General features: G+C 40.8%; 2 protein-coding genes across 5 annotated transcripts in view; both read left to right on the forward strand.

Moving 5' to 3' along the window:
* Positions 1-23,409, forward strand: part of LOC119425582 (protein MTSS 1) — an 82,526-nt gene that overhangs the window by 54,700 nt on the left and 4,417 nt on the right. For all 4 annotated transcript variants that reach the window (XM_037693112.1, XM_037693113.1, XM_037693114.1 and 1 more), the window contains exons 4-11: positions 3,221-3,305; positions 5,741-5,832; positions 5,974-6,048; positions 7,911-7,922; positions 15,752-15,909; positions 16,100-16,207; positions 22,082-22,179; positions 22,765-22,990. In XM_037693112.1, coding sequence (XP_037549040.1) covers positions 3,221-3,305; positions 5,741-5,832; positions 5,974-6,048; positions 7,911-7,922; positions 15,752-15,909; positions 16,100-16,207; positions 22,082-22,179; positions 22,765-22,990 — 854 coding nt within the window. The remainder of the gene's footprint in view (positions 1-3,220; positions 3,306-5,740; positions 5,833-5,973; positions 6,049-7,910; positions 7,923-15,751; positions 15,910-16,099; positions 16,208-22,081; positions 22,180-22,764; positions 22,991-23,409) is intronic.
* Positions 18,557-20,356, forward strand: LOC119425583. Its single transcript, XM_037693116.1, has 2 exons — positions 18,557-19,026; positions 19,775-20,356. Exons 1-2 carry the CDS (start codon positions 18,642-18,644, stop codon positions 20,140-20,142), a joined length of 753 nt encoding a protein of 250 aa, XP_037549044.1. The 5' UTR covers positions 18,557-18,641; the 3' UTR covers positions 20,143-20,356.

Here is a 23,409-nt window from a genome sequence, read left to right on the forward strand (position 1 = left end):
TTTTAATAATATATATATTTTTAAAAACTAACATTTATGTTGAAAACCATTCCCAGTCCTCATCTTTATTTGCATAAAATCATCTCCCATCCTTGACCCTCAAAGGTCAGACCATTAATCTGCTGCATGTTTATGTGATGGCACAGAAATATAGATACATTTAGAAATTTAATCTTTGGTCAGTCTGTTTTATGTTCCAGCAATAATTGATGCTGTAAGTGAATTATATAAGATGAATTAAAACCAAACCTGGACTTTTATATTGAAGATGCTTGAGATCATCGGTAGATCTTTTCTTGTCTTAGTAAATTATTAGGAGAAGGATAAACTCACCTAGAGCTTGTATGGTTTTTATCTTGTCTCGTGTAAATTAAAATATTATCATTTATACTTTTTTTTTCTTAACACAAGAACAGAAACTAAAAGATGAAACTGCACTGTTGTTCAGCAACAATCTAAACTGACCAAATTATAAATCGTAATAATTCTCTTAAATTACTTTTTTTTGTGCTCTGAGGCTAAATGACTCCCAGTCGCTGAAGAGAACCGGGGAGACGGAGTGGGTGTGATAGATTTCTGTCAGAGGGAGGAGACGGATAGGATGGAGGGAAGATGTGAGGAAGGATGGAGAGGAAAGAAAAGAGGAGTCAGTGGTGCATTGCAGTGCTCATCGCTGGAAACGCCCACATTTTGTACTTTATTTCAACAATTCTATAAACCAGAAAAATAACTCTGATGTTGATTGGACCAATAAGACACTTAGCTCAAGTCAAGGTGTGTGAATTAATGTGATTATTTACAGTCCTCGCATGCGTTGGACTGCAAGTTGCAGGTTTACTGTTGAGAGACCCTCCCCCCAGGAGGGAGTGCCCTGTGTGGGGGAGAGATGAGGCTGCCATCTGGGCCCTTCAGGTGCCTGTGGAGCTCCTGCTGCTCTGAAAACGAGTCGTGAAACGGTCCACTGGCACCCTGCTGGAGTGTCCTTGAGCTAAACTTGTACACTGAAAAGCATCCGTCCAGTATCATAGCGCCTTTCATGCTCCGACTGTGATCTGATCAGATTTAAAGATATTTTGACACTTTGATATCTGTTGATACCTCCATGATGGTGTCGCAGGAAGTGATGCAGAGATCCACCATCCCGATCCATCAGACCAGCAATCTGAAGCTGGGACGGTGCAGAAACGATAGAGATGCATTTCCTGTGAAAAATGCAATGTGAAAGCTTATTGCAGAAGAACTTGCTGAATAAGGAGCTAAAAACATGCTGAAATGTAGCTGAACTGGAAGAACAAGCTTTAAGTTATCCGAAGAAAACAAAAATAACACACATTTGCTGAATTAGGTTTAAATAAGCAGAAAGGAGCACAAAAAGTAGAAATTATCTTGAAAAATCTGAAATTAGCACACACACAAAAAAGCCAGCTGAAAAGTAGCTAAAATACTGACAGAAGCTGAAATTACAAGAAGTGGAGAGAGAGAGAGCACATTTTTTGCTGAATTAGGCAGATTTTTTTTAATGAGTGTAAAAAATATGGTGTTAGTTGAAAAAGGTTAAATTAGCATAAAATCAGCTAAATAGTAGCTGAAATAGAAAAAGCTGAAACTTGTATAAATATGCTGTAAGGAGCATAACAAGCTGAAATTAGCAGAAAGCAGTTAGAAGAAGTATAAACATGTAGTTAGCAGAAATAATCTGAAAGAAGCACAAAACAGATGAAAAAACAGCTGGAATTAGCTGAAAGTAGCTGAAAAAAGTTGCACAAAGGAGCTGAAGCAGAACAAAACGTGAAAGGAGCAGTAAAAGAGGCGACGCAGGGCTGAGTGGTTAGAGCAGCCGTCCTCCAATGCAAGAGTTGGGGGTTCAAATCCACCAGCAGTCACATGCCGAAGTGTCCATGGGCAAGACGGTGAACCCGTCTTTGCCTCCAATGTGTGTCCCATCAGTGTATGAATGTGAGCTAAAGCTCTGATTCGTGTCTTTAGAATGATTTGTTCAATGAGCTTTGCAGAGATCTATAGATCGCTGTATGAATGGATGAATGAGGCTCAGATTGTTGTAAAGCTCTTTGAGCATCTTGATCAGACAGAAAGGTGCTACATGAACACAGTCCATATTTACCATTTAAAAGGTTGTAAACATATGTAAAGATTTGAAGGGTGTAAAATGAGCTCGATTAATTTCCCATGAGGGGAAAAAAATGACAGAAAAGGCTAAATATTTCAAAAAGCTAAAGTTGCACCAGTACCAAAAGTCATAGCAGGATTGTCCTGAACGAGCTGAACGTTTATGATTTGTTGAAATGGCTTGAAAACTGCGGGACGAGAATCGCGCTGAAAAACCTACGAAAGTAAAATGGACCACAATAGAGTGAATGCTTCATAAACGTTCACGCAATAATGAAACAAAATGTGCCCGAAGTGCCGCCTACCGATCAGAGAGCGCTAACAGAGAGGGGGTTGTTGAGATTATTCAGCCGAACGGAGAACCTTAGCTAAACCCAAAGATTGTGGTGGAATCTGCTTCTTGGAACAGATGGTCTGGACCAAACTGGTTCTGCTTCCCGGATCGTGGAGTCAGTGAGGAAACACGAGGAGGTTAAATCCACAGAACTGTGTAGAAATACAACAGAAGCTGAGTTTTCCAGGGTGCAGCTCTGCAGTTTCATTGTGTATTTGAGATAAACAGACGTGATTTGATGCTGGAGGACGCTTCACTAGCTGCAACACAACTTTTTTTTATTTTTTTACTGGTTTTGTAAAAGTGTGAGCCGTTTCAGGCAACCTGTTGTTCTTTTCTCAATGAATTATTCTGAAACAACGCAGCTTCGGTTTTTCATGAAGTTGTGAACATGCGACGTCTCGAAGGGGTTCACGCGTGTTTGTTGAGTCCAGCTGATTTTCTTGACCGCAACACAGAAACTCAGAAGCTGCATCTCAAATCTAATTCTCTATTATTCTTTAAGTCACACACACTTTGGCATAAAGATGACTTTTTTATGACATGGATCAAAATCTGACATATGGGAATATAAACTGAACGTTTTAACAGTTTGTATTGTTTTTGTGTGTTTTGCTTTTTTTACAGAATGCATTGCCCAGCACATAATGAAAACACTATATGTATTTTGTGAGAATGCTAAAACTGTGGTGAACTAGTAAAAAAAACTTCAGATGAAGCGCAGACTTGTTAAATGTGACAGATTGTGTTTGTCGTCAGGAGGGACCAGGGATATCGGCTCAGCTCTCACCAGAATGTGCATGAGGCATCGCAGCATCGAGGCCAAGCTCCGACAGTTCTCCATGTGAGTAGGTCCGTGTGTGTGTGTGTGTGTGTGTGTGTGTGTGTGTGTGTGTGTGTGGTGAACAGGTGTAGCGTCTCCTCCCAGTTCAGTGCCAACCTGCATGTTTCTTTTCTCGGTCTCATCTTCCTCCTCAGTGTTGGACGAGCCCGACTAAAATAAACCGCTTGCCTCATCCTCCGTTCACGCTTGAAATTTGACTTCCTTCAAATAAATTCAGGATCCTCCGTTAATAACATCATCGCACGCAGGAATGTAAAGCTTTTCGAATAATTATTTCATCTATGAAGGGGAGGTGGAGCTATGCAAACCAACCCAGACCTTTCTGGAAAATATTTGGTGGAAAGAAAGATCGATCGATCGATCCATCCATCCATCCATCCATTCATCCGTCCGTCCGTCCGCCCGCCCGCGGGTACACGGAGTATACCCACTAGAAAAACTTAAGAAGATACATGACACATCATTAGACACGTGTCATTGATATGTTAAATGGCCGTTTAACGCTTCCGTTACAATCTATCTGTATGCAGCACTTGTTTATTACATTCTCATATCCAGCTAATTATTGTATAATTATGTACTTACTACTTGAACATGTTTTGCTTCGATACTGTTTTATAAATTCTGTAACATGTTTTTAATACAAAGCCAACTGTTGTACAAAGTTTGTTGGTCATTTATTCAAATATAAGCATCAGAGAAATTTGGAAATGTTCAATACGTTTAAAAAAACTAAATAAATTGACGATTACATTGTACTAACGAGTGTACTTTAGTATACACTTTTACGTTGGACATTCGTGCTCCGTGGCTTCAACGGCGTCCAACGTAAAACTAACTTCATCGCAGTATACCCACTATCTGCACCACTGCATCCATCCATCCATCCATCCATCCATCCCATAGAGTCCTATGGTTGATTTAGAGTTACCAGTCAACCTAACATGCATGTTCTTGGTCTGTGGGAAGAAACTGGAGAAAAGCCACGCATGCACGGTGAGAACATGCAAACTCCACCCAGAAATATATGATCTGGCGACCTTCTCACTGAGAGGCAACAACTGTACCAACTGCGCCACCGTGTTGCCCACACAGTCAGTCTTATGAAAGAAAAACCAAATCTCTTCAGCCATGTGAAAAACTCGTCGGTTATCACAACTGATCGATTGCTTCAAGTTGTTAGGTTTAGAGAACAATTTTTTAAAAATATATAATCATTTGAATCTACATTTTGAATTACATTTTTACGTGATCTGAAACGTGTCGGTGCGACAATAAAAAAAAAAAAGAGCTAAAACAGGAAAAAATCTGCAGTGGGGCAAGTACGTCTTCACAGCACTGCGGGGTTCATGTATAGTCGTAATACGACGGAGCTTTAGGGCCACGTTAAGAAAAAAACAATAAAAGCCATAAAATTATGAGAATAATGTCCTAGTATTATGAGAATAAAGTCGAATAACGTCTTAATATTACGAGTATAAAGTCAAACAAGACTTTTTGCAGCTCTCGTGTTTTTTTTTTCTTCTCACGAGTCAGATCCAGGACGTGACCTGTCAATCAATCCAGTAGGCGTGACGGCAAATTACCAATCTGAAGCTAAATGAGTCGTAATATTATCCAAACTCCGGCACGATAAATCAGGGTTTTCTGCATTTTAACTGGTAAAATGAAGAAGGTTGAGCATCTTAAGTTATACTTTGGTATTGGTTTTACAAATATGGAGATAGTTAATCTGTGAGCGCATCAGATTATTATCAGTGTCAGGACTTTGAACCTGCTTACAGTCAGGTGGTGCGCTGTGATGGGCTGCAGCAGCTCTGCAGCAGCTCTGCAGGTAAGGCGCATTTAGCTTCGGATTGATCATTTGCTGACATGCCTACTGGATTGATTGACAGGTCACGTCCTGGATCTGACTCGTGGAAAAAAAAAAAAACGAGAGCTTTAAACAAAACAAAAAAAATCTTGTATGACTTTATTCTCGTAATTTTATGGCTTTTATTATTTTTATTTTTCTTAGTGCGGCCCCAAAGCTCCGTCGTACATGTAAACCCAGTTTATTAAGATTTGTGTCGTGCGCCGTCACAGCTGGAGGTTTGTCAGTAATCATCGGTCATGTGAAACAGTCTTCTCCCAGATCCAGTCCTCAAACCACCTGGTTGATCATTTTACTTCACATTTAAACAGTTAAAGGGTTAAAAACAATACTTCAGCATATTTGCAATAAATAAATAACGCACTGCTAAATCTAAAGCCATACTTTATGACCGTTAGATGTCTGTTCGTCATGTTCCATTTGACCATGAACACCTTGGCAGCCATTTCTGCTGATATTAACCATTACCAGTATGTCACCAATACCAGTATGTCACCAAACCCTCAGCCATGGCTGTAGCATGTTTAGGTAGCTGGATGTAACGGTGCGTTTGTGTTTTCAGGGTGTTTCTGGACTGTCTGATTAACCCTCTACAGGAGCAGATGGAGGAGTGGAAGAGAGTGGCCAACACTCTGGACAAAGACCACGCCAAAGGTTCCACGCAAACACTCGCACTCCAAAAAGCATGCTTTTCTGTGAACGTGCACAGTTTTTGTGTGAACATACTTGATCTGCAAGTGTGCTCTTACGTAACGTTTTGCATGCATCATAATGTGACGAAGTTCTTCTCTGCAGAGTATAAGAAGGCTCGTCAGGAGATCAAGAAGAGATCATCGGACACTCTGAAGCTGCAGAAAAAAGCAAAGAAAGGTTTGTGTTTTTTGTCCAATGTTAATATTCAACAGTCATCCCTGAACTTGCAAAGGCCCACCCGCAGGCCGTTGTGACATCTTTCTGCTTTAAACAGCTGCTACGCTTTACCAGGCACTTCTTATTTAAATGCCGTGTTTTTCGCCCTACAAGTCAGTTTTTGTACAATTTACATGCCCTACAACTTATACGCCAACGCGACATATTTATGGATTTTTTTCACATATTTATAAACCAATTTTTGTCTGAGATATGACCGTTTGAATTCACTCTGACTGAAAATATTGAACACTACCATTTTCATCCACTAGATGGCACTTGAGCAGTATACCATGCCGTTGTGTGATGTAATAATAAAAGTGGCTATTAATGACACAGTTGGCTTGCCATAGCCTGCCACCTTCGTTCTGCTCGCTGCTTGGAGCAACCGTCAAATCAGCTTCATTTCGCTGCGCCGCCCTGGTGAAATGCAGCTAATTTGACCAGTGAAGCGCATTTATTAAGTAAGAGTTCAACTGAGACACACCTTTACTATAAAGTCGAGCAAACAAATAATTGTATGTAGGTGGAAATCTTGAAATATTTAGAAGAAATAACCAGCGACTCGTCCCTCTGCGCGTGCATGCTTCCGCGAATCGGGTTTTGAAAATGCAGCTGTTTTGACCGTCAAAGTGCATTTAAGTAAAAGTTCGAGCGAGACACACCTTTACTATAATTTTGAGCAAACAAATATTTGTTTTTAAGTGTTAATCTTGTTAAAATCCTCTCGTGTAAGCTACCGCGGCCGCCATTTGGCAGCCAATCGATTTTTGGCACACCGGCCCACATATCCAGGTGGTCAGCGGTGACGCATAATAGATGCGACTTATACGGCGCAGCGACACATTTATGGATTTTACACTTTATTAGACATATTTGGACTGATGCGACTTATAGGGCGGTGCAACATTTACGGTGGAAAATACGGTACCAGGGTGTCAAAATGGAGGTATAGCCTCTCCTCTTTTGATTGACACCTCGTTTGACCAACTGGGTCACTCTGGTCTCTCCAGAGCCATTAGTATCAACAAAGCGTCTTGTGTTCAGACCGGGGACACCCACACTGCTTTACGTACAGAATTAACCAATCAGCTCCGACGCTACAGACGTGTAACCATTCAGATTCCTGTCATGTACAATGCTCGTGGGCAAAATCTAAAATGGAAGTAGGAAACTAATTCTGGAATTATTTTAATTATGGTGTCATGCTGTGCGCCTCTGTATAGTTTATTCATAATTTCATGTATTTTAATCATGCTGACTGTAAATCTAGTTGTAGAATATGTTTTTTTTATGTAGTTCTTACCTTTCATTAGAGCTTCACTGTTCATTGAAGCATTCAGGAGTTACAGCTTTATGGTGTTGGCGTCCAATTGTGTGGACAGTTTGTCTCTATTTGGACACTTAGAAAAACACATGGACATACGCTCATTAAAAAATATGTCCTTAATAATCATTTCTGGTGCTAATGTTACTAAATCTGAGCTGGTAACAGTTAAGAGTTGATGCTGCAGCCTCATATAATATTCCCGTCCATACCTCCATTGCTCCATATGCAGCAGCATGAATAAATAAATTAAAAAATTTTCAGATGAGGTAAAAAAACATGATTTTTGTGTTTCAACTTAAACAACTACATACTAGTAACAGTTACAATACTTATGTAACACTTACCTTTGCTACTGTAAATGCTACTTTTCAGCATTTTGTGAGTGCGACACAGATGTAAGAATCTGAGAATATAAAAATGTATCTTTTGTTTTGTTTTTCCTATAAAATGCTGGATTTCGTCACGCGATGACCCGTCGCTCGTCTTTGCTCAGCGGATGTATTTGGTAAGTAGATTCACACCGACACATCGTGCACTCTCATGCTTTTTCTTTGTCAATTTCATTGTCATTGTCTCTTTAGCGCTTCGGTTTTTTTATGGTTAAGATGGTTTCATTATGCTACAATAGATCTATGAATAAGGTTTTAACTCATTTTGACAATATTGCCCCAGGGGGAGGTGAAAAGACTAAATAAATCAACAGAGAAAGTATGACTCAAACACTAAATGCCCAAACAATCATCAACTTCTGTCGAACTTTGAGTTTTATAAACGACTGTCGGCCCACTTTAATTCAGCTGAACGTTGTTCACATGCTCGTTTCATGTTTGTGAGTCACAAAACCAGCAGCCTGCACACAACAAAGACCAGACCCACAGTAAAAAAAGATTCTTTAAAGAATGGTTTTAATGAGTTGTTCAATAAAACATTGCACAACATTGTGAGTCACTGTGACACAAGCATGAAAACACTTATCAGGGCAGCAGATCCTACTGGAAAACATTAGAGCTATCTTGAATTAGAAGAATGAAGAACTTTTATTGTTATTGTACCATGTATAATTAAATTACATATGATATTTGTTATCTACACAGCTAGATACATTAAATTTAGCTGATAGAATTTATTATAGATACATCAGCATCAATGTATGGCTGATGTGGATGAGGAAACGTCACGTTTTTTTTTTTAGTTATTCCGATAAACCTCGATGACGGATTATTTTAAATGATTTGAATGCTAAGTCAAAAAAATCTAAAAAAAAAAAAAAATTAAAATAGGAACAAGAGACCGATAGGCAGATAGGTGTGGTGCCTAGAGTAAAGTGAGCGCTGTACCGGTCCATCATGGTGAAGAGAGAGCTGGGTCAAAAAGCGTAGCTCTCGATTTACCAGTCGATCTATGTTCCTACCCTCATCGATGGTCATGAGCTTTGGGTTGTGACCGAAAGAACGAGATCACGAATACAAGCGGCCGAAGTGAGTTTTCTCCGCAGGGTGTCTGGGCTCTCCCTTAGAGATAGGGTGAGAAGCTCGATCATCTGGGAGGGACTCAGAGTAGAGCCGCTGCTCCTCCATGTCGAAAGGAGCCAGTTGAGGTGGCTCAGGCATCTGGTTAGGATGCCTCCTGGACGCCTCCCTGGTGAGGTGTTCCGGACATGTCTCATCGGGAGGAGGCCCAGAGGAAGACCCAGGACACGCTGGAGGGACTATGTTTCTCTGCTGGCCTGGGAACGCCTTGGGATTCCCCCAGAGGAGCTGGTCCAAGTGGCTGGAGAGAGGGAAGTCTGGGCCTCCCTACTTAGGCTGCTACCCCCGCGACCCGATCCTGGATAAGCTGAAGAAAATGGATGGATGCTAAATCCCTCATCTTTTGGCCATTATGCTTTCCCTTCTCCCTGCATTCAAATGTGATAAATGCTTTGTTGGTCTATTGTCCAGCTTTATTCAAACATGTTTTAGTTTTTCTCCAAAAGCCTTTTACCATTGGCCATGTTGAGAACTTCCACTTATTTTCTGTCCAATCTTATCTAGGATTATTGAAACATATTTCAATTAGTTTCTCAGATTTCCTTCCATGGGTTGACTCTTTGATTCAAACCAGCCTAGCTTTGAAGAGATCATTCTGTTCATTGGTTAAAAAGAGTGAGGAACTCCTAGCACCTGTTATTATAGGGGTTCCACAAGGTTGTGTGCTGGAGACCTTTCTCTTTACTGTATATATTTGGCAGCACAATGGCTCAGTGCTTAGCACTGTTACCTCACAGCAAGAAGGTCCTGGGTTCAATCCCCAGTTGGACCTGGGATCTTTCTGTGTGGAGTTTGCATGTTCTTCTCGTGCTTGCGTAGGTTTTCTCCGGGTACTCCGGTTTTCTCCCACAGACCAAAAACATGCATGTTAGGCTGCCTTCAGGCCCAGGCCTCCCTTGCAAAAGCGATCTGTGATCTCAATAGGATTTGCCTGGTTAAATAAAGGTTAATAAATAAATATGCAGCTTTCCTATGTTAGTCAAAGGTTATGCGGATGACACCCAGCTGTGCTAGTTATTTGTGTTATATAATTTAATGTTTTTAACCAAAATCTCTCTGTGGCATGTTCAGATAGATGAAGAATTGGTAACTCTGCTAAACCTCTGGAAGCCCACAGTTGCCGGTAAACCAAACTGGCTTTACTTTATTAATTATTCAGATATTGCAAAAATGCTAAAACTTAATTTTAACTCGCTGAGATCAAGTTGTCAGACTACGTTTGATGAGTTTCCAGACTAAAAATAACCAAAATAACTCCCACTAAAAATATTAGTTTTTGAAGATGCACTTCCTGTCTGAACCATGGCTCTTAAAACAAGATGTGTTGTGACTACAATCAAAAGCTTTTTGTTGCTGCTAACAAAGATAGTAGTGGTTTGTAGCTTTGATTCTTCACAACTAAACAAACAGAACCTTGGACTGACCCCAGAGGAACCTCAGATGTGGGTGAGCTGCTTTGATTCTCAGCCCCGCCCAGCCTGTTATTAGTGCACGAGAGGAAACTCCCTTTGTGGTGGTTTAAATGTCACAAGTTAAGGGTACATAGAGTTTCAAAAATGGAAAACAGGAGGAACTTTAGTTGGTATGAAAGGAATGTTGTGAGAGAGGGAACGAGGAAAGTAAGATGAAGGTAAAATGCAGTAGAAACTGAGTTACAACAAATTTCATGGGAGAAGGGATCAGAGGAGATCCAATAAACTGGGAAAAATATTTGAACTGGGAATTTTTGCACTGTTTTGAATCTTTAAACGTTGAAATAAGTAGCAGAAATGTCAATAAAAGTGAATAGAAGTATATTAAAATAGAAAATAGGGGATTTCTAGTTGCAATAAAACGTGAAGGATCTTCTTTAGGCTCCGTGTTGCTTTAATTATACGAGAAACCAAGAATTAAATTTCCATCTCTTGAAACAAGTCGTCCTCTTTTTATCGCTAAAGGATCTGCCAGGAAAAGTTGAGTTACGGAGACGGGGCTGTCTTCAGTCCATCAGACCGACCACAGAAGCTGCCTGGAATCCCACAGGAGAAATAAAGAACTATAATTGTGTGTTTACATCTCATATAGAGAAGATGGGATTGCTGCACGTTTGACTTAAAGAAAAAAACAAGTAAAAAGAAAACGACTTCAAAGTATTTACAAAGCAAGAAAGAAACGCATCAATTGGTTGTAATTAAATTAGTGGAATCGGTGTGATGTGGCTGACGGCTTTTTGTTTGTCCTCTGGCTTGTCGTCTTGTCAGCAGTCACATCAAATGCTTCCCGACTTCTCCAGACAGATTTGGGCCTTCAGCTCACAAACACACCCCAAAATTTAAACCGTAAACATTTTATCACTGGTGTTTTTACTTCTAGCAAAAGAAAAGTGAGACGATTGAAATAAATCATCCACCCAGTGTATATTTGCAGTAATTGCTGGTCTATAGAACGCACTGACTTTAAGCTGCGCATACTAAATTTAAAATGCAACAGTTTTGTACATAAATAAGACGCGGGTGTCCACGGTTAAATATCAGAATCTGCACACAGCTCCTGAAAGAATGTGCAGCTCTGGTTGTAGTACAAGAACCAACCACCAGGTGGCGTTTCATAGACTTCAGTTTTTCTTTCCACGCTCGCAGATTGATGTGATCACTTCTAGAGTCAGATGACCTTTTTATAGTTGTCAGCTTTGGATTTTTTTTTTCTAATTAAACGTCTGCAAGACCACCGAGGAGCACAGACACTGATCTGTGTGAGAGTCAGCTGCAGCGAATGAATGTTAATCATTTTCATGATTGCGGGTCTGATATGGGGACTGTGATTATTGTAGGGACAGGTCAGCTTGTTTGAGTATATTGGGACCTTTTTAATTCTCTTTGTTGACAAAGTTTAAGGCAGACCCTGCTCCAGATTAATTTAGCTGGGGGAGATGAGGAATATGTGTGGGGGGCCCAGTAAATAGTAATTTTATTTTATATAAATACATAAATAAACGTTTGCGTAACCTTGCAACTGAAATAACCCTATGCTGTTTATTAATACAAAACAAACAAACAGTGACACGTAGTCACCAGAAAATGCTGAGACATTGTGCTCAAGTTTGCATAAACAGTTTTTGAATAAATCTTAGAAACGTGCACTGCACGAATCATTGTGTCTGAAACACGTTAACGCCAGAAACTTGAAGGCAGCTGCACGTGAACTTCTCCTGAAGAGAGGTGAAAATGTTTTTAAAAAAAATACAAAACATTTTTTAACATTTCCACTCTTTTGACGAACAAACCTGACATGCAAATAAAAAATAATAAAAAATCTCTGTGGAAAATCCGTCTTTTTAAAAAAGGTTACCTGAATGGTACAGGTCAGGTTTAGAGGTTCGCTAAAGCTATACATGAAGCTAGAAGACGGAGCATTCCTTAAACAAATGCATGTTGCACATTGCCTTTAATGTCAAAGATTAAATATTCCAAAGTCTTACATGATCTGTTAGCCCGTAGAGCATGTGTTGGGAATGCCTATCTGCCACTCCCACACCGAAGGTCATCCCTATTTTATTAAATTTCCCTGAGATATAACCATTTTTGTGTTGGCTAAGGATAATTAGCTGCGGTGGCCATTTTGAATCAAACAGACTCCAAAAGTTAATCAGCTGTAGTTGCACATCCAGTGGTTACTTTCTGAAAGTGTCAGTAAAATCTTCAAATGGTTGATGAGATATTTTGCTAACAGGCAGGCAAAGTTGACTATTAGTTATACAATACAATACAATACAACTTTATTTATAGAGCACTTTAAAACAACACTGTTGGCCAAAGTGCTGTACACTAGGACATACAAAAACATAAAAACCCCACACGTTAAAAATGTGAAATAAAATAAAGATAACAAATAAAATAAAACAAATAACTTAGAGTCATTAAAACCAACATTTCAAACTGAAGTAAAAGCCAAAGAGAAAAGATGTGTCTTCAGAGAAGACTTAAAAACAGGAAGTGAGCCAGCTTGTCTGACGTGCAGAGGCAGCTCGTTCCACAGTTTAGGGGCAGCGACTGAGAACGCTCGGTCACCTCTCAGTCTCCTGTTGGACCTTGGGACGACCAGCAGCAGCTGATCTGCTGACCTGAGAGAGCGAGAAGGAGTGTACAGCTGGAGCAGGTCGGACAGATACTGTGGGGCGAGACCATGAAGACATTTGAAAACAAATAAAAGAACCTTAAAATTAATCCTGAAGCGAACCGGGAGCCAATGTAGTGATTCTAAAACAGGGGTGATGTGTTCTCGTTTTTTGGTACCAGTTAAAAGGCGGGCAGCTGCGTTCTGAACCAGCTGAAGTCGAGTCAGTAATGACTGGCTCAGACCGACATAAAGAGAATTACAGTAATCCAGGCGAGTTGTGATGAAAGCATGGATTAAGATCTGAAAATGATGTTGTGACAGAAATGGTTTGACCTTGGCCAGTTGTCTCAAATGAAAGAAGCTGGACTTGATCACTGATTTAATCTGCGTGTCAAGTTTGAAGTCACTGTCCAGCCTCACGCCCAGGTTAGTTGCTGTCTCAGTCAGATGTTCTGTTAAAGGACATTAAAGTTATTGTTAAAGTATGTATATATATAAACTCATTAGATAAATTAGAACTAAGTAAAAGTTGGGGATTATTCTCAGCCGTACCAAATTTTAGCAGAATATCTGTCAAGTTGATAGATCAAATGCCATTTTTTATAAAGATGCTTTGCTGTGGCAGCCATTTTGATTGGGGCTGACTCCAGAAGTTACAGATGCAGTACAGATGTGGGCGAACAACTTCACAGTGAGCAACAAACAGATGTTCAAACTACTTTCTTATAAATCAAATGGGTACATCTTTGTTCAGACTGTCACAATAAATGTTTAAATAATTCAGAATGAATCCAGACATAGCAGCATCAACTTACATATTGCTTTTTTTTATAAATCAAAAACGTTTATTAGTAACTCGATCATGTTTTAATTTGCTCGTTTCCCAGAGACCAGCTGTCGCTTCTGGACCAGTTTGGTTCTTTAATGTGGTTTGATGGTTTGTGGGAGGCTCAGATCTTTGATGCGAGGCGACCGGGTGTTTGTGCTCAGAGACCGGAGCGCTCTCTGTGGAACCGAAGTTCTGTTTGGTCAAACTGGATCTCACAGCCGCTCCATAATCTGGTTGTGGTTCTCCTGAAGTCGTCCGGCTCCTCTTTCATTCTCACTCTCACTAAACTTGTTTCCTAAACACGAGATACTGAGATGACATCTGCTCTGGTAGTAGCCGAGACTGATCCCCAAAACATACCTAGAGTGCTAACTGATTGCATGGGATCTTTGCTAAAATATTTTATCATCTATTTGGAGGCAATGCTGTCTGTTAGCAAAATATCTCATAAATCACTGGATAGGTTTTAATTAAACTTTCTGGAAATGATCGTCGATGTACGTTTACAACTGATTCAAAATGGCCACCACAGTAAAATTTCCCTAGAGAATATGAAAATGTGCTGCTCAGTAATCCAGGTAGGAAAACCTAAAAAAGTAAAGTCAGGTCCTCTGGACGGATTCTTCTTACTGAAACGTTTCGTCTTTTATCCAAAAGTCTGAGGAGCTGCAACAAACTCAGTTTTATAAATAGACCCTTCTCCTAGTGGATCAAGTTTGCTCGTGACGGCCAAAACTAGCTGTTCACACGATAAAGGATCATCTAACGAATGATCGTTAGTGCCCTGAGGGCCGCTTGATATTCACAGAGGGCTGAGTGTTAATAGCAATTATCCATCATTAAGCGGGGCGGAGGTCTCCGTGTCCAACTGTCACCTTCTTACAATGCTGTTATTGCTAGTCCCTCGCTACTTCGCGGTTCGTTTTTTTGCGGACTCGCTCTATTGCGGTTTTTCAAAATAAGATTTGACACAATTGGCCGATTGATGGATGAGCCGCACGATCGGCATGGAGTTTTTATTTTAAATAAATTATTTTAAATTATCTAGCACCCGTGTGCACTCCAAGCTGCAGGAGAAGCTTCTTCATGCAGCTCGTCGTATCTCCACTCTGCAGCGGAGAAGTGGGCGTGGCCGAGAGCGTTGGCAGAGAGCAGCAGGAGGCAGAGAGCAGCAGGAGGCAGAGAGCTGTAATCATGACCTGCTGTGCTCTTTTAGAGCGTTGAGTTTAGAAACATAGAATATTGCAAGTGTGGGAAGGGTTTAAAAAATATATATATATTAAAATAAACTACTACTTGCTACTTTTACTACTATTCCCACTTTGCGGTTTTTCACTTACATACTGTATCACTCAGCCTTCTGTGAATAGAAGCGGCCATCAGGGCACTAACGATCGGTCGTTAGACTGATGGTCCTTTATCATGTGAACAGCTAGTTCTGGGTGTCATCAGCAAACTGGTTGATCCACGATGAGAATGTCGTATTTATAAGACATAAGTATAAGTATATATTTATAAGTATTTATTTATAAGTTTCAACAAGAAGAATCCGTCCAGATGACCTGACTTGGACTTTTTAAGATTTCCCTAGAAAACACAAAAATGGTTGCAACTCAGGTAATTTAGATTTAGACAGTTAATTGAGATCCTGTGCTAAAACTGTGTGGTTGTAGGTGAGAGTCTTACTCCAAATGCCACCTTTGGTTAAATATTCAACATTAATCCAATTCAAAATGGCCACCACAGCTAAACATTAGCAATCAGAACCATGATGCAACGCAGTCAGTTTTGCAGATATTTAGGTAAAATGTCACGCGGTAGTAGCCGACTGTCTTTTGCAGCCTGGTTCTGAGGATTCTGTTTTTCTGCTCGTGTGCTCAGGCCGTGGAGACCTCCAGCCTCAGCTGGACAGCGCCATGCAGGACGTCAGTGACAAGTACCTGCTGCTGGAGGAGACCGAGAAGCAGGCTGTACGGAGGGCGCTGGTGGAGGAACGGAGTCGTTTCTGCTGCTTTGTCTCCATGCTGCGGCCCGTCGTGGTCAGTCAAACGCTCAGGCTTCCAAACCAGGCGAAGAACGAGCGTCGTTGCTGCTCCGTTTTGTTCTAGATCTAGTCGTTTATTGGCTGTTGGGTTTAAAGTTCGGATTGCACGTTTCACACATTCTTGTTTCAAAATGTCTCGACCGCCTGAAGTTCAACTGAAATGGTGCTGTGTTTGTTGGTGTCAGGATGAAGAGATGTCCATGCTGGGGGAGATCACCCACCTCCAGACGCTCACAGATGATCTGAAGACCCTCACCATGGACCCTCACAAGCTGCCTGCTTCCAGTGAGCAGGTAAACGTAACGTTTATCAGACATCGCGCAGCTAAAGGCGAAATGGCAGCTCTGCTGTGCACATTATGATCTGGTAGATGAATTTCAACAACTCGCTCAGAAAGGAATTATTGGTTGAACAGATTAACTTTTGGAGTCAACTCCTTTAAAGATGGCCACCACAGTTAATGGACAATACAAATAAATGGCTACAACCCATACAATTTTTATGGTATCTAGTGATAGTAGCTGACAATGATCCCTTACACCCATTCTGAGCACTACACACTGTGCAAGACCTGTACACTAAACTTTTGCTTTAACCGTTGGTGTCATCTCTGTCTGTTAGCAAAATATTTCACTAGACCGATCTTAATGAAACTCACAAAACATCTACAGTGGAATAGCTTTTGGAGGCATCCCAATTCAAGATGGCCGCCACTGCTAATCAACTTTAGCAAAGACAAAAATAGCTAAAGTCGGTCAGTTTTACAGTACTGAGCTAAAATTCAGCGTGGAAGTAGCTGAAGGTCATCTTACTGAATGTGTCATCTTTGCCTAAAAAGACAATTGTTAAAGGCAACACCGTCTGTTAGTAAAATATCATGAACCTAACGACTTCACGGAGTAATCACTAAATTTATGTTTACAACTGACTGACTTTAGGAGTCAGCCCAAGTCAAGATGGCTGCCACAGCTAGCTTACCTTTACTAACACAAAAATGGCTAAAGCTTACTCAGAATGACAGATAATGAAGTTATTGTACTTTACGGACTATAAGTCACATCTTTTTGCATAAATTAGCAAGTCTTGTGACTTAATAGTCCGAAGCAACTAATTTATGTTTTTTCCTCTAATTTTTGGTTGAGATCTGACAATTTCTTTCATTCTGACATGGAAAATATTGAACACTACCATTTTCAACCACTAGAGGGTGCTCAACCTATATGGCAAGCCAAGTGTCTCATTAATAGATAAAGGTGGCTATTAATGAGACACTTGGCTTGCCATACAGGCCACCTTCTCTTGCACAGGAACTCCTGGAGCTTCATTTCGCCGCGTCGCCCGGGCGAAATGCAGCTGATTTGACCATTAAAGTGCATTTATTAAGGAAAAGTGAGACGCAACTTTACTATAATTTCAAGCAAACAAATAATTGTTTTTAAGTGTTAATCTTGTTAAAATCTTGTTAAATTCCTCCTGTGCAGCCTCCCGCGTCTGCCATTTGGCAGCCAATTGATTATTGGCACAACACCGGCACACATTGCATCAGTGGTGACACATAAAGGGTGCAACTTATATGGCGTAAAGTACGGTAATGTGATCGTAGCTGAGTCCTCCTCGACACATTCTGAGCAGTAACACATCTAACAAGATGTTGCTGTGGCGGCCATCTTGAAATAAAACTGTCATTAAAGGCAGAAGGCGATGCATCTTTTTTTTTTTACTTAAATTTCTTAATGTAACTTTTCCGAAGAAAGTTTTGTCCCCGATTATAGTCGAGGTACAATTGAAAATAGCCAACTACTTGTACTGGAGGTAGAATTTTATACATTTTCCAACCGTGAACTTGATATTTGAATCCTGGACTGCTGCTTTAAACATGGACCCAACCGGAGCGCCGCGCTTTGGCTCTCGAACGTTTTTCATTGACTGAGAAACGTGAATTTCTGCAGCCGGGCCTGGTTTCAGAGCCGTTAGCCAACAGACAGATGGTCATCTTTCTCCAACACTGTTCTACCTGCAGCGGATTTTTTGTTTTAGTTTATAATAAATTGATTCGTTTTATTAGAACAAAGAGTTTTATTTGTCTTTTAAAACAACTTGCTTTGCAAAACAGAACAGAAGTCGCCTCAGAGCACTGCACAGAAACATTCATATATATATAAAAGACCATTAGTAAAAGTTGTGTATCTAAGGAAGCAGCAGACTCGATGAATCTTCACATAGTCACAGTCTGTCATCCTGAGCAAGCTCAAGGGAGACAGTGGAAAGGAAAAACTCGCTTTTAACAAGAAGAAACCTGCAGCAGAACCAGGCTTGGGATGAATGGTCATCCGCTTCGACCGGCTGGGTTTGAAAGGAACAAGAAGGAACGAACATAGAAGGACAGGTCCAGATGTTTCTATAGGAGGAACGACAAAAAAACAAACATAAGATAAAAATAATTACAAACATGTAGAGCAATTAAAAACAGCAGCAGAGTGAGGAAATGTGATCAATTTGTCCTCCAGCAGTCTAAGCCTATTGCAGCATAACTAAAGGGTAGCTCAGGAAACCCAAACCAACCCTAACTATCCACCTTATTCTGCAAGAGCGTATGTGGGCTGCCATGACAGACAGGTACCGCCCCCTCCCGGTTTTATACTTCCGGTGAGCTAAAGCGAGAGGCACTTTTGCTAATGACAAATTCTAGTAATTTGTGCTGTAGCAGGAGGCTTAAACAATTCTAATATGAGTTCGGGTTCAACTTGTGCTGTTGTTGGCTGTCACAACAGCTCCAGAAAACTGAAAGACGAGCTAGAAACGTATTGTTTTGCACGTCAACAACTTCGAAAGGCCTGTGTGTGCCCAGCGCGTTACGAACTGCACTCCATGCCGAGGAAGGAGGATCGAAAACGAGCGTGGCTGGCAGCTTTAAAACTCAAATACCCCCCGAAGAGAGTTTATGTTTGCTCCTTTCATTTTATTGATAAAAAGCCCACAGAGCTTCACCCCGACCCGGAGCTCTATCTGGGCTATGACCGGGCCCCACCAAAGAAAAGAAGGCAGCTCATCCGGACCACTGTGAGCCAGACAGCTTCCAGCAACATCGACAAAACGGCCGAATCTGTTCCCGGTGAGTGAAATTGAAAATGTGATTTGTCCCCGCTTCACATTTTAATCATGCTTAGCTCTTATCTTTTACTGAATTATATTATTATTAATGTTATAATTGTAATGTTATAATTACTATACTGTGGATGGTGTTAGCATCAGCGCTAGCTGGTTGCAGTGTTATTGTGGATGTTAGTGTATTATTAATTTAATTCCAAAATACTTTATCACTAAGAGAAAGTACTTGATTGGCAGCCAAATCCAAATCTTAAAGACAAAGTGGTTAGTAATTAACATCAGTAGCATGCTAGCAGAGATGTATATGATTTCATGTAACTGTCCGAGAATAGCTTTTTATTTAGCAACCTGGTAAAATTCAGCCCCCAGGGCTGTAAAAGTCTGGGGATTTTGTTAATAAAGAATATGTTGAGTTATTAGAGGCAGGTTATTTGAAACAGACACAGCTGAAAAAAACCTTCTTTTAAACTCTTTAAAGAAAAAGCTTAAATGCAACCTAGCTCCAACTGATTTTTTTAAGGATGAAAAACTAAAATCTAATCACAATATTTTGATATTATAGCATAATTTGATGGGGCTTAGGAAAATTTAAGGGGGCTAAAGCCCCACTAAAACAGCACTATTGACATTTAAGATGTATCATGTGTGTACGAGTGTGGAATTACAAATTTCCTTCCTAAAACGTAATAAGGTAAGTGACACTTGACAGGTTGTGTTACGCTGATTTGATTTTGTATTTTTGTGTTATTCAGAGTGCACCGTAGATTCACCGTCAGTCATCCCAGACCTGGCTAGCGTCTCCACACAACCTCCTGGGCCACATCTGCACTCAGTCCACACACAGTGGGAGGACCCTTCGCTAAAAGATCATCATCAATACTGCAACACGTCTGGCAGAAAAGATGTCCAGGACAAGACGACTCAGTGTGATGAAGTTGCATTTTTTCTTCTACAAAATGACGCAGACGCTTTGCTGTACACTGGTATAGCGTTAGAAACATTTAACACTCTTGTGTCAGCACTGGAAGGAGATGACAACAATGAATTTACAATGCCTGTACAAGATCAAGTCCTTATAACACTTATGAAAATAAAGACTAATCGTGTCTGCAGCCCTTGAGTTGATGTTATACTGCTGCTCTGCCTTGTGGTGTCTGAAGTTTATCATGCTTAGACGTTTGGGTTGAAGATTCTTTGCTGTCCCAGCATTCCACCTGCGCTGCTCATCTGTACATGCTAGCCCCGTCTTTCCACTGATCACAGCATTCTGGACCTGTAACAATTTAACAGACTTCAGCTATCACTGCTCCTAATAAAATGAAACAAGTTATTTACATCCCTGCTGTTGTCATTTATTTTTTCCTTTTCTGTAAATGTTAGGTTGCCTTGCATCCAGTCTGTACTTTTTTAAAAACAAATAATATAAAAATACTGTACAGCCTTTTTAATGTTTAATTTTTTGTGACAGTAGATCACAGGCTGCACAATGCTCTGGCTTCCACATGTAAACACAGGCAGACAGGAAGCTCACAGCTTTCGCCCAGTTCAGTGATTCTGATTCAGTGATGTAAATATTCTGATATCCAGATAAGTGATATACCTTCCACAGAATAGCTGCCGCATGACTGCATGATTTTCCCAATCCGGCGATACAGGAACAGCCGACCGTTTCTACCACTCCACTTTCTCTGAGCATGACCCATGCTAAGTGTTTAGCTTGACCAACGCTCTGGCTCGGCTCAACAGCTGCTTTCAGAAAGATAAAGTCGCCTTGTTTCTTGAGCAAAACTGTATCTATTTTGTTGCTGTGGAGGTAATTATACGCCTCTGTGCTTTTATAATTCCGCAATTCCTCGCCATCGACGCCTTCAGAAAAAACAAGGTAATTAATAATATCGATGTAGGTAATTCCGGGCCATGATTTCATATCATCTACCCAGTCCGTGAGAAATGATGGGTGAGACACAGTTAACGACTTATCTTCGCAGCTTTTTAAAACATCCTTGCAATGTATCCACCTCTGATGTGCTGCCATTTACTTCAGGTAAAGGAAACTTTTGTGTCAAAAACATTAAATTGCTAGCAAGTGTGTTAACCCACAAACGTAAACAACAGCGCGGGATCGCGGGCGGAAGTAAACAACCGGCTTCCGCTATGAATTATGGGTAGTGGCGCCAAATCCGGAATAAGGTGGATAGGATTTATCAAAACGTCCAGTCTTAAAACTGGACAATGTGTCAGCCTCACGGACAGAAACTGGAAGTTGGTTCCACAAGAGAGGAGCCTGAGAACTGAAAGATCTTCCTCCCATTCTGCTTTTGGAAACTCTAGGAACCACAAGTAAACCTGCAGTCTGTGGGCAAAGTGCTCCGTTAGGAAATATGGAACAATCAGATCTGTAATATAGATTATAGTTTACAGTTTAATAGAAGCTAGAAAATAAGAAACAATCTGAGAGTAGGAAGTTACCAACCCAAACATTTAGTGCAACATAATTTAGTTGAAATAACAAGAATTTAATTTCCTTTAGGATTTTAAAAATTTGTTAAAATTTGCAAATTTTAGTAAAAAAAAAACAAAAAAACTAAATACTTGGAAATGTAACCACGTGTCATGAGTGGAAAATGTCAAATTTGTGGGATTTCTATGTAAGAAATGTGTTTAACAAGAAAAAGTATCATCTTGTAAATTTCCTCCTCAGCTTAGTAAAAAAAAAAGAAGTCATAATTCAAATTTTTATTAGTTACTGTTGCCAGTTTGAGCAGAACTCTTAATAAATCTGTTAAATGTATACATTTCTTCAGTTAAACTTAAAAAGCTCTAATTTTCTGGATCCCCCCCCCCCCCCCCCCCATGGTTGCATGCTGGTCTGCACTGGTCCCAGTGAGTGGGGACAAAACAACAGGTCTGAGGCAGAAGAACTCTGAGGCTCAGCTTCACCACAGACCATCACTTTCCTGCTCACAGTTGCTTTAAACCTTTAAACGGATACTTGCCTGCAGAAGTCTGGTCTCGTGCACGTTTTTCTCACGTTGCTTTCTCTTCGTTTTCTTCGGCAGGTCATTGTAGACCTGAAGGGCTCAGAGTGCACCTGGACCTACCAAACTCCACCTTCGTCTCCAAGCACCACGGTGTCCAGGAAGTCCAGCATGTGCAGGTTTGTTATGAGTCCATTGATTCACGTCAGTGTTTCTGTTGCCTCCTTGTGGTTCGCAGAGGAAACTTTTCTTTTTCCTAGAAAGTTTTGGTTCGTTGGGAAAGACCTGGCTCTCCAGGTATTGTTGTAGGCTTCGGAGAGCAGGAGAAGCCTGTTTCTGTCATCATCATCATCATCATCATGTTTCAGTTGGCAGGAGTATGAGGAAGGCAGCGGGTCCAGAACCGGGCTCAGGTTTTGGTTCCGATTGAAATCCAAAAGCAGTAAAGCTGATTGTGGTCTGGCTGGGCTCAGAGTCCGCTTGGGTTACAAACTTGTACCAACATGGTGGGTGCTGTGGAACATTTTCAACTACAATTCCTGAGTAAATCAGACCCCCCCCCCCCCTCGTTTGGTTCATTTTCAGGCTGCACTTCAAACTAGATTAAAAAAAAAAACATCTGAATACAATAATAATGAAAGCAGAGTGAACACTGAGTGAATCACTGGAGGCTACTAGGAACCGAAACTGTCCAACTTTTAATATTCCCTTTATTTAAGTGTGTGTGTAACATTTGAAGATTTGTTCCTCTCCTCGTCCCACAGCAGCCTGAACAGCGTGAACAGCAGTGACTCTCGCTCCAGCGGCTCACACTCCCACTCCCCCACCTCCCATTTCCGTTTCCGCACCTCGTCCTCCTCTTCCTCCTCCGTGCTGCCCCAGCAGACCCCGGCCCGCCTCTCGTCGGTCTCCTCCCACGACTCTGGCTTCATCTCGCAGGACGCCTTCCAGTCCAAGTCCCCCTCACCGATGCCTCCAGAAAACCTGCAGGTAACAGCTGCTCACACTCGGTTCTTACCCAGCTGTGAAGCATTTTCATACTATCTGCCCCTCGTTAACGTCTAAAGAACAGCTCCTCTGTTCAATGCTTCATAAGTGTCTAATGAAGCCTCAAACAGAGGAGCTGTTCAGTGCTTCATAAGTGTCTAATGGAGCATCGAACAGAGGAGCTGTTCAGTGCTTCATTAGACACTTATGAAGCACTGAACAGAGGAGATTGATTTGATTTGAGATTGATTGAGGATATTTTTTGTATTGAACGCTTTTTGAACAGAGATGTTAAGTGCTTCATAAGTGTCTAATGAAGCATTGTTTATTGATTCATTAGACACTTATGAAGCACTTAACATCTCCTCTGTTCAGTGCTTCATAAGTGTCTAATGAAGCATTGAACAGCTCCTCTGTTCAAT

This window comes from Nematolebias whitei, chromosome 19 (genome assembly GCF_014905685.2).
Source record: "Nematolebias whitei isolate Nwh7 chromosome 19, NemWhi1, whole genome shotgun sequence".
NCBI classification, from domain to species: domain Eukaryota; kingdom Metazoa; phylum Chordata; class Actinopteri; order Cyprinodontiformes; family Rivulidae; genus Nematolebias; species Nematolebias whitei.

Excerpts from the sequence above, each read along its gene's own strand:
- LOC119425583 (XM_037693116.1), top strand. The coding sequence starts at position 18,642 with ATGAGTTCGGGTTCAACTTGTGCTGTTGTTGGCTGTCACAACAGCTCC. Across the intron at positions 19,027-19,774 it reads AACGGCCGAATCTGTTCCCG|AGTGCACCGTAGATTCACCG; the intron begins GTGAGTGAAATT and ends TGTGTTATTCAG.